This window comes from Lepidochelys olivacea, assembly GCF_965140295.1.
Source record: "Lepidochelys olivacea isolate rLepOli2 genome assembly, chromosome: 2".
Classification (NCBI taxonomy): domain Eukaryota; kingdom Metazoa; phylum Chordata; order Testudines; family Cheloniidae; genus Lepidochelys; species Lepidochelys olivacea.
Window position 1 is genome coordinate 190,533,461 of NC_140412.1, and position 11,819 is coordinate 190,545,279.

General features: G+C 42.3%; 2 protein-coding genes across 2 annotated transcripts in view; one reads left to right on the forward strand and one right to left on the reverse strand.

Annotated features, from left to right (window-relative positions):
* The window catches only part of LOC311515317 (uncharacterized protein), a 53,986-nt gene extending 44,167 nt beyond the window's left edge, over window positions 1-9,819 (reverse strand). The window contains exon 1 of the mRNA XM_084618309.1: window positions 8,498-9,819. The gene's annotated coding sequence lies outside the window, so the exon portion shown is untranslated. The remainder of the gene's footprint in view (window positions 1-8,497) is intronic.
* Window positions 144-5,926, forward strand: CCR9 (C-C motif chemokine receptor 9). Its single transcript, XM_084621723.1, has 3 exons — window positions 144-214; window positions 3,126-3,186; window positions 4,706-5,926. The coding sequence occupies exons 2-3, from the start codon at window positions 3,169-3,171 to the stop codon at window positions 5,789-5,791; spliced, it is 1,104 nt and encodes a 367-aa protein (XP_084477849.1). The 5' UTR covers window positions 144-214; window positions 3,126-3,168; the 3' UTR covers window positions 5,792-5,926.
* Window positions 9,820-11,819: the final 2,000 nt, after the last annotated feature.

The following is an 11,819-nucleotide window of genomic DNA, read 5'->3' on the forward strand; positions in this document are numbered from 1 at the left end:
AGGAGTTGCTAATGTCTTAGGAGCCACACATTCACCTGGGACCACCAATGCAGTGACTGACAGACTGACTCAAAAAGGAGCTACAGCCACTAGTAAGTGCTCAGTTCTCTCCTATCCTCTCCCTGGCATGAGGGATAAGATTTTGCTGTTTAATTTCCACATGCTGCTGCAGTGGAGAGGAGTCTTTGTGACACACCACGTCTCCTGGCGAGCAGTAAGTTCAGTTTTTAACTCATCCTTTTGTAATGACTTTTTATTGTTTACTTTAAAATATTTACTGTTAAAAGTAATTGCTGGGGTGCCCAAGGCTGCTGCAGTCAGCCCAGCCAAGCTACCCCTGTGCAGCCCAAAAGGATTTACAGTAACATTTTTGAAATTGATACTGAGAGCGAACAAGACAATCACTAACTAAATGACACCACTGTTACCCCCGGTGTAAATTGCTTTCAGTGGGGTTACTATGAATCATCACCAGTGTGACTGAGGTTAGGACTTGGCCCTCCGAAAGTAATTTTGTCAGTTACATCTCACCTGGGAGATTCCCACTTGCTTAGAAGATTTTGAATGAGCATAATGTGGCAGATGGAGATCACATTGTTTAATTTTGGCTCCGAAAATGACAAATGGTAGTTGAAAAGGGTCAGTTCACAGGTTTTCCCCCCTTCAAACTGCATCATTGCAGAAAAGCAACCAAAAGGGGATCAAATTGATTATGATGAATTATTTTGCTCTGATTGTCTTAACAGCCATTCTAGCCTGCTGCTTGTCACCTCTCAGGTTCGGGGTTTGCTTTAAGAGAATGAGTCAGTATCTTCTTCAACATCTAAAGTGTCTCTAAATATTTGAAATGAAGCTACGGTAAATAATAATAATAAAAAAGTCAACATGAGAGCAATGTTGCAGCTAACATGTTACACAAGGTTTTTACTTCTTAATTAGGCCAGCATAAATCCAGAAAACTCCACCAGCTTCATTGGAATTATCTAGATTTACAGTGATCATCTCAGAACAGAGTTTGTTCCATTAGTTTACTATTTTTATCTGACATGCTCTGTTAATATTTATGCCTTAGCATTTAGGTGTAGTCTTACTGCCTTATGACTTCTTTGGAGATGAGGATTTTCAATCTGCCTGGTTTTAATAGTGTAAAATTCCCACCCGCATTGTGGCATTAGTATAGTTTAGGTATTTATTTTCCTTGCTTGTTTTTTTTAAAAAAGAGGAAAACTGAATGTACGATGTGAGCCTTACCTACGTGTGGGATCACAAATTCAACTAAATGCACCACAGCATGTATTTAGGCATAAAAAGAAAGCTATTGAATGTATTTTAATGCATAGAATTTCAGGGAACTGCATAAATCTGCATTCCTTTCTTCTATATGTTGTTTAAAAATTTACAGAGCACGTATGTTTTCATTACCTTAAATGTTGTTGTTTTTTAAATCTTTTTTTTTAACCTTATCTTGTCAAAGCTCATGTCCTGTGTTGAGAAGGATATAAATGAAAAGAGCCCATTTTTAAAATTAAAATTTCTGGAAATTTCCACTACATGCATCTGAAGAAGTGGGTATTCACTCACAAAAGCTTATGCTCCAATATGTCTGTTAGTCTATAAGGTGCCACAGGACTCTTTGCCATTTTTAAAACCTTACCCATAAAGTAACAGATACTCACATAAATAGCACCATGATGACAAAAGGTGGTCGGCCCAGTTCCAAAGTTAGTACTTTTAGAACAAAATCATTTTGAGTTGGGTGAACAAAAAGGATCCAAATAACGCATGAAAGAAGTGTTGTTTTTTGACCTTGGCTAATGAGAAAAACACTGAGTAGATTTTCTTCAGATTTTCCCTTTTGGGCTGAGTACAAGCATAAGTGATTTTAGACCAAAGGATAATGGTAATATATATAAGAGAAAGAGATTGTCGTCTCAATTAATACAGTGCACGGACTGCATGATGGATTACCACCTACCACTAATAAGATCAAGAGAGGTTTTATTAGTCAGCACACATGAGAAACATGTTTTTTTTCTTAATTTTCATGGGAAACTAGCACTTGAACGTTGGTCACAGCCCCTTGGAAAAACCTCTATTTAATGTAACTCTGCTGTTGTGGTCTTCAGTTTTACGTGTCAGCTCCAGCTACACAATGAAACTTATTTGTAGTGTGACCTATTTTCAAAGATGCAGGAACAAGTGACACTCTGAACGTCCTGAGTGATTTTCACTGAACTCCAGACATTTAGTTGTACAGATCCAGTGAGTGTATGGTCACTGTATGAGTTGTATTTAAGGGGAAAACTCTAGGTCTTCTCAGTGTTTGGGATTCCCTCATTGGTGTACAGTTGCACTGGTGCAAACCTCAACTGTAGACAAGGAAAGCCATGATTTGCACTAGCTTAGTTTATTCCTGCTTGAATGTAGGATTGTCAATTGGTGCAAATCACAGGTTGCCTTGGGCCCATTCCTGTCCACCCTTGGGTTTTACATGGTTCCTGGCCAACAATGACTAAAATTGAAATTAATCCCAAGTAGAGATCACGGTCTCTAGAAAAAGACATTTCCCAGAGGGAACGAAAAAGATTAGATAACCAGTTATTGCAGAAAATGGAGGTGTTTTTAAGCTACAGGCTGTTAGTGAAGACAGGTAGATTTTCTTGTTAGTTGCTACACATAATTTGAGAGAGTTTTTTTTTCACTCTTGGGAGCTTTTGGAAAGCCAGTTTCAGTATGAACCCAGTATGAACACATTATTAAAAAAGAAATGGAATTAATGCTAGCCACCAATCGAGTTTAACCTGCACAGAGCACTTGAAAAGCTACAGCCAGTATGCTGTTAAAAGCATTAACATATTTAGAGAGGTTTATTTTTTGAAAACTTTCTGTTATCAAAATGAAGCTGCAAATATAACTCAAAACTTCAGGGTCAAATCCTGCTCATCTTACCCACCCACAGAGTTGGACTTCAAAGGGACAACTCATGTGAGGAAGGAGTGTAGGATCTGGCCTGCAGGCTCATACGAGAAGGCTTTCTGTGAATATTCCTGGGTTTTTACACTCATCTCAGTCTGCCTGAAGGTCTGTATTTTATATGTCCCTTACCCACCTTATTCCCTCTCAAGTTCATAGTGTTGTTTTCAAGACTGAATAAAGATCTGACTGCAGATGGCATTTACGAGCATGGTGAGTATAAATCTACTACTGCCGAATAATCTCTCTCTCTTCCCCCCTTTCAGTTTGTGACCGAGGCTATACCATCATTCCCTAAGGCACTGCAACACATTCCCCTGAACATATTCTAGAACTGTGTTGTCCTCTCCAAGCTAGCAATGAACATCTGTTCAGTCATGGATGCTCCCGCCATACCAAATAACTCGGCTCATGCAAACTTGTAGTATGGGTCAGCCAAAAGATGCTGGACGTGAATTTGCCTGCTGAGCTGAGGGTATAACTGTACTTTGCTCTCCTGTTGGATCTTCCAGCTGAGGATCTTAAACACCTTTGTAAGCTAAGTATTATTGTCTGTAGTTCATAGCAAGGGAGCCAGATCCTCAGCTGATGTAAATGGGCAACTAAGTTAACTTCCTCCTGCTGTAGTTCTCGCCTAGGGAATGAGAAGCAGAGAACTTCATTGATTTGCCTAAATTCACACGGCAAGAGCATAGATAAGCCAGCTCCCATACCTATCATTTAAGAACAGGATCATGCCTATGCCGAACAGATGGGGAAGCATCAGAAGATTCAGGTGCTCACTCTGGAAATAACCTGTGCTTGCAAGACTTCTAGATGCCCAGATTAGAAATGTTGCCATAAAAGGGCACTATCATTTACTTATTATATATATATATATATATATCAGATATATAATTATGTAGATAATATGTAAGAAAGAGATGGCCTGATTCTGATGACACACCCATTTTACACAGGCCATTCTCCATTGGGCCAGAGTCTGATCTCTGTCACACTGGTGTAAATCTGCAGTAACTCCACTGATGCAACACCAGTCCAAGTAAAGTCAGAAAATGGCTGATTGATTCCAGTGCAGGTATTCTGTATTTACAGAGTTTAAGCAAGAGGAAACAGGCCCAGAGGGTCCTTTTTGGAGTAAAAGTTCTAATACACCAAAAAGGTCACCAGAGTGCCGTGTCTGCCATGAAATTTTAGCCTTGTGCCTGTTTTTACTAGAATCTGTTGGCTAGGTTCTTTGTTGGTCTCACTTTCCTCTGGGCACAGCAGAGAGAGGGAAGCCACGAGGTTGCCTGTTCTAGGTCCCTAATTATGGGTCTGGTTCTACCCTGGCTCCATCCCTGTCTGATGTAAACTGCACTGGCTGGCTATGGGACCATCTATATTGCCAGACTGCAAGACACATCAGCTATAGTCCTTCCGGGTACCTCCCAACCCTGACACACCAGCTATGCTGCGTGGTGCAGAGTTGTGGGGAGATGGCATACTGGCTTTACATCCATGGGGAGCTGCCTGCCATGGAAGAATCCCCAATAGGTCAGAGTTGTTTTAGGGCTTTCAGGCTGTCACAAACATTCTGAGTTGAAGGAGAAAACATTTCTTGTGGGTGAAAGAGAGATGTCAGAATCTCACTTCCAAGCAATGAGTTATGGAACTATGAAAAAATTCCATCTTCACTGTTTCTTATTTAATTATTTTGTCAGCATGTAATTAACCTGATGTTCCCCTGCAGACCGCCCAGAACTACTCGGCAAACCTGGATTATTATACGGGTTCTAGTTCTGTTTTGCTGCCATATGACAACCCATTTAACCACACAGACGTCATTTGTGAAAAAGGTCACGCCTGGCAGTTTGCTCAAACTTTCCTGCCAGCATTTTTCTGGATTGTCTTCTCCATTGGCACCATGGGTAATGCCTTAGTCATCCTCGTCTACTGGAAATACAGATACAGAAAAAGCATCACTGACAGATATCTGCTGCACCTGGCCATTGCTGATCTGCTCCTCCTTCTCACTCTCCCTTTCTGGGCAAAAGCAGCTTCAGATGGCTGGATCTTTAAGAATTTCATGTGTAAAATTGTCAATAGCATGTACAAGATCAACTTCTACAGCTGTATGTTGTTTCTGACATGCATTAGTTTTGACAGGTACATTACAATTGTCCAGGCCATGAAAGCTAAGAACTCTAAGCAAAAAAGGCTTCTGCGCAGTAAACTAGTTTGCTTTGGTGTTTGGCTGACTGCAATAAGCTTATGCATCCCAGAAATAGTATACAGTGAATCTAAGCAAGTTAGTGATACAACTACTTGCAAGATGGTATACCCTACCACAGTTACCCGAACCATCAAAGTTACTATCCTAGCTTTGAAAATCACAATAGGATTCCTCCTTCCTCTCCTTGTCATGGTTACTTGTTATGCTTTTATAATTCATACCCTCCTTCAAGCAAAAAGATCTCAAAAGCACAAATCATTAAAGATCATCATCATGATTATCATAGCTTTCCTCCTCTCCCAGTTCCCCTACAACAGCATTTTGCTGGTCAAAACCATTGACACCTACACCATGGTCATATATGACTGCAAAACCTCTGACAACATTGACCTTGGATTCCAGATAACTCAGAGCATCGCCTTCCTTCACAGCTGCCTGAACCCCTTCCTCTATGTGTTTGCTGGGGAGAGATTCCGTAAAGCCCTCTTTAAAATTCTGGAGGATACATTTCACTGCACTGGTAAGAGCCGAGAACAGAGCTCTTTCATATATGATAGCCAAGATGGGATCTCAAATAGGTCCTCTGCATTGCTGGGACAATGATAAATCAGGGTCTCTCTCACTTTGAGCTTTCACCCAAATTCCTCACTCACATCCAACTGCTCCTTTTGAAATTAATGGGAGTCTGGCCAGAGGAATGCAGTGCTCTATAAGTGATTCTTCCCACATTCTGAAAGAAAAAGCAAGATCCCCCTCAACAGAGTGAATTTGCATGTTCACATCACAAAGGGCTTGATCCTGCAAAGTGCTGAACATTTTTAACTCCCACAGAAGTCAGTGAGAATTCAGGGTGCTCAGCATCTTCCCCCGAAGCGCTCAGTACCTTGAAAGATCAAGCCCTAGACTTCTGGCTGAAAGAAAGTGAAACTTTTGAAAAGATGCAGAGGAAATAATGTGATGCTGATTCTATGCAGACTGATAATTGAGAGGGGATAAAAAATATTTTAAATTCAGAATAATTGTTCACTTCACCAGAGCTACAGCAGATTTACACCAGTATAAAAGAGAACAGAATTTGGCTCCCACAATGCTTTGCTATTCAGTCTTTGATTTGTAAGTGTACTCTCAGTGAATGCAGATTTAATTTTGTTCCACTTGCAAAGCTGTTACATTGCTAGAATAATGGAAATATCATGGTTTCCTGTTTATTTTTGTCTTTTTATCACAAACGTGGCCCTTGTGGAACTGCGCTGATTTAGATTATTTTTTCGTAGGCCTTTGATTTTAGGGTGAAACTATGTGCACTGTTTGTACCATAATGCTTTGATGTTAGACACTTGCACTATATATACACATAAACATTGCATCGTACAGCACAATTTTTAGAGGGTCGTGGTTGTAATTTTCTGGCAATATGGCATTTGCCTTTTACCCTCTGGTAAAGCTGGACGTAACGAACAAAGTGATACCTGAATGAACCATGGGTTATAAACTGATATATGCTGAGCATAATAAACTGGTTCATAAAGTGTATCCAGCCTGATGCCTGTAAGGCAGAGAGAGGAAAGGAGTGGATCCTAAGGTGCAGGAACAGTTTAGAGAGACTTCCTCACTCTGGTCACTGGAGATGGGCCAGTCTCACACATTATGCAATTATAATGTCCTGCGCATCTATAGCATCTGTTGCTCAGGGGTGTCAAAAGCATCTCACAGGCATGAATGAATTTAGCCTCTCAATATTCGAAGTGCACAGGGAGACTGTGGCAGAGTCAGAAACGGAATCCAGCTCAGGGTCTCCTGTCTCGCTTTTCGGTGCCATAAACACCATCCTTCTGGCTGACAAGATCTGCGCATAAGTGATGCACAGCTTTGCTGTCTGCTCTCTTCTGCTCCCTAACATGCACTAGACTGTATGTCTCTTGGTGGCCATTTTCGTTTTGGTAAGCACTCATGGAAGGAGCTCTTTCAGTGTTATCATGACTCCAGGACGAGTGCAACAGGCACATGGGATTGAGATTCAGGACCATGTTCCCAGCTAGCCTCCATTCTGAGCACAATTTTCACACTGACCCATCGGCATGTACAAAGCCTAAATTTTTGTGCACAAAGAAGGCAGCTAGACACACAATGACCTGCTTAGCACATATGCGGGCAAATGGACATACATACACAGGCAATTTTGAGAGTGTAAGTTTTGAGAATGCTTTGGAAAACATGCCCTAAAAAGGAAAAAACAACACTTTAGAGTAAATGGCAAGCAAAAGTCCTAAAGGGAGAGCTAAGACAGGGCTTCTGCATAGAAGATGTTGATGATAGAGCCCCATATTGAAAGAAGAAGCAACAAAACTGCTGTTTATCCAAATGATTGGCCTAACAAGGCGCTGAGCATTCCTGCAAGATTCTGGGTGCCCAAAACTATCACAAATTTCAGTGAGCATTGCAGTATTGCAAACTCCAAATGTTCAAAAATCATGAGTCCAGTTCACCAAAAATCATGAGATTGTCTTTAAAATCACAAGATTATGGAAAAATAACAGATTTGGGGTTCTTTTTACTTGCCTTCCGCTTTTGGAGCCTTTAGGATGCACTGGGGTCACATTTTGAAGCTTTCTCCACAGCCAGAAGAGCTAGAAACTTACTTTTTCTTTAAAAATGAAGGCTAAAATTATGACATAATCACTTGGCTCCAGGAGCTGGGACTTTAAGGAAAACAATAATTATCATGAGACTTATGAGAAAATCATCAGAGTTGGCGCTGATTTTGCCCAGCATTGTGCAGGAGTGCTCAGCGCTTTGCTGGATGGAGCCCTAACACGAGGAGAAACAGCATGAAAAGAACATTAACAGACTGATTACTTTTACTACATGAGACAGCAAAGCATGTTATGGAAAATAAATCCTTAGATCATGACTAATTGAAGAGAAGATCTTGCACTAAAGCATATAATAAAACCAGTAATCAACACATTTTTGAACTACAGTACACAGCCCTTTCTGAGCGTTTGTATATTAAAGTTGTTCCAGACAATATAATTATTGTGGTAAACACATTCTAATCATCTGCTTGTTGGGATTTTTTGTTAACAACCACATTCATTTCAAGCATGTTTTTCTTAACTCCCCTTTGCAAACTCATCTATCTCAGGGTAGGGACAGAAATGTGCAAAGGGAAATGACCAATCTCATAGCATTGATCTTCTGCTTGCTTTTTTTTTTTTTTTTAATTCTAGTTAAAGTTTTACTTCCCCTGCAAGCTGCCTTCTTAATCCTTAGCCCTGAACAGTAAATGAGCAAACCTTAGGCACTGACTTGATGTCCAGGACAAATGGCCTTCTCTGACACGAGTTCCAGCTCCAGCCAGCAGCTCCTAGGACTCACCTTGTGAGCACAGTGCTGCTTTCACTGTCTTTTTAGCGCAGCTGTGAGAACCACAGTGAGTTCAGGCTTTGGCTAAAGCAGTGGAATCTTTACGTATGATAGACAGTGCACCCGCTTCCCAAACAGCAAGAAAACCACATTAGCATCTGCCAATCGAAAAATCTACACCAGCAGAGCAAACTATGTAGATAATTACCCATTAGGCATTGATTAGTTCTTTACCACTGTTCTTTACATATCCCCCAGTGTGGGAAAAAAGTGAAAGACTGCACTTCAAAATACCCCCACCTTGTTGCATGTCACTTTCAGTATTACTTTTTTGTCAGCCCTTTGAAGTCTCAAGTCTCCTTTATAGAAATAATGGCTTCTTTTCTGTGTGGTATCTGGTGAACCATGTTCCTGAGTTAATTGATACGTGAAGCGTTTTGAGTGTTCTGAAATCTAATCTGAATTTTCTCACGGTTTCTCAGATAGAAAGGTTGTGACCTGGTCATGCTACTTTGCCTATGAGTTACTTTTTGGATATTTTTGTATTCTCATCGGAAGATTTTGAAGCTGTGATAGCCTAATGCACTATACAGAAATAGGACAACTAGATTCTCAGCTACGTGACTGTGATGCAGGCAGGCCAGATGTCAGCTCTTGCCCAGGCTGCTGGTATTAGCTATGAACCGAGAAACTCCTACTGGAGACCAGAGCAGTTCACTTATGTGTTAATGTTACTCAAAATAGGTAAAACTGGTATAAGAATGTAAGAGTGTTTATAGTATATTTGTAAGTTGCTGCATGCATTCATCTAATTTGTAATGTCTGTATTCCATGCTGTAAGGAAATATGCAAGTTTTGCTTTATAACGTGAAAATGTTTGCTCTGAACTTGTGAACCCAGATGGGAAGAGTGTTTCCCTCCAGCCCATCCAGAACTGTCAAAATCAGATGGGTCATCAAGGAGCATCATAATATAAAGGACTGGTTAATGGCCGTATCGCACCTTGGAAATGCTGCGTGTACAGAAGCTTGCCCTATGGACTTGGAGGAAATACAACAAAGACACAGGAAAATTTTCCATCTCTTTGCTGTTTGAACTCTCACAGGGCAGGAGACACCAACTGAAGCCAAAGTTCCCCAGGGGCTACCCCTTCGGTCCACCCTGAAAGACACTTAACTGACAGATCTCTGTCACTCTTAGGATTTAGATTGCAACTCATCTGTGTATATGTTTGCTTGCTTTAACCTGTAAATAACTCATTTCTTTTTCCTGGTCAATAAACCTTTAGATGATTTATTACAGGACTGGCTACAGGGGTTGTCTTTGGTGTAAGCATAGGCGGTGCATGAGTCCTCTGTTTGGGGAGGCTCACATGTGAGTGCTGGAAGCCACCTAGAAGTTGGGGGGCCACCAGCACGTGGACCTTGGTCCTTTCCCCACTCCACTTCTTCCCCCCCGAGACCCCGCCATCACTCCGCCTCTTCCCACCCTCATCCCTGAGGCCCCTCCACCCACTTCTTGCTCCTCTCTGGCCCCTCCCCCAGGGCCCCCCTGTCTGCTGCTTGCTCCTCTCTACCTCCTTCCTGGAACGGGGTGGGGGGACACTATGGGGCCATGATCCTATCACTTTTTCCTGCCTTAGGTGAGTGACGGGGGGGAGGGACAGAGAGGAGTGAGCGGAGGACGGGGGAGGCCTCTAGGGAACAGGCAGAGCAGGGGGAAGAGGCGCAGCGAGGGAGAGGCAGAACACAGCTCCCCCGCCCATTTCTATGGAGCTTCACTTCTGGTGCTCCAAAGGCAGTGTCTGGCTGGCGCGCCTCTGGAGGGGGCACCTGCACTGCATCAGCAGCATTTCCCCCCTGCATGGCTGGGCTTTTTTGGGGGAGGCTTAGGCTCCTCTGGCATTTTATACGTGCTGCCCATGGGTGTAAGATCTAGGGTTCCAATGGATCTGAGGCAAGTGACTGGTCTCTTGGGCCTGGAAACAACCTGGGTATTGTGTGATTTTTGGTGTAAGTGACCATTTTTCACAAAATCCAGTTTGCCCGGGAGGCAAGATAGACTGGAGAGTTGAAGGGGACTCTCTGTGACTCCCTGGTGAGACTCTCATAGTGATCCAGGAGTTCATATTTGTTACTGAGGGCAGGTTTACATAGCATTACTTTGGTATAACTACGTCTCTGAGGGGTGTGAAAATCCACACCCCGGAGTAATATAGTTATATCAACCTAAGCGCTGGTGTACCCAGGGCTACGTCGGTGGGAGGGCTTCTCCTGCCAACACACCGCCTTGCAGGGAAGTGGATTAGACTCTCTTCATTAAAGCACGACGGTGGCGCAGCTGCATCAGTGCAGCATTTTAAGTATAGACTCGCCCTCAGTTGGTGAAATCTAATTTAGAGAATATACGACCAGTTTGGGGTGTCTGCCCTGTTTTTGACAGTCTGCCCTGACATCGACACTTATGGTCATAAGCCACTCCAGACAGCGTGACAGGGACTTTGCCATAATTTGGATGCAAAGGTCTAGAAAAACTTCCCTGCTTAGCACCCATCCATCACATTTTTTTTGTAAAAGTGCCCTATCTCCAAGTCTCAGTCAGCCAGAATACTCAATTGATTTCACTGGGGCTTTTGCCTGAATAAAGACAGGTAAGAACTATGAGCTAGATTCTGCTCCCAGTTACAACAAAAGAAATCTGAGGTAGCTCCACTGGATTTACACTAGGGTAACAGAACAGAACTCTGAGTAGCATTTGGTGCACTGAATTTTGTCTGATGAAACAAAATAGGAAAGAGAGAATAATTCAAAATATCTGTAGGCTCTGGGCTGCTTAAAATTTGGTGTTACAGAAAGAACCGTTTCCACCAGATGGGCCAAATTCAGCACCATTCACAAGGGGCCCAGTGAGCTGAGTGCACACGAGGGCAGAATTTGGCCAATATCATGTATACGCTTGGTGGTGTAGTTTCAGCTCTCTGCATCATGACTGTTGTTCGCTTCTCTCACGGGTTTCCCCCTACAACCAGGCTGCTTCCTGTGTAGTTTTAGTAGGTGCTCGATTCATAAGGATTACACAGCACAGACAAAATTAAACAAACACTTGACCTAATTTGGCACAGACTCACCTGTCACAGCCAGGTTTGCTGACTCACTCACCTGTTACACCAGTCTGACAAGATTCCTTTGAGGAAGTGGGAAAATCTCTGAGGAGCGCCCCAGTTGTGTTTCATCCCATGTATGATTCTTCATTGACGCATTGCTAT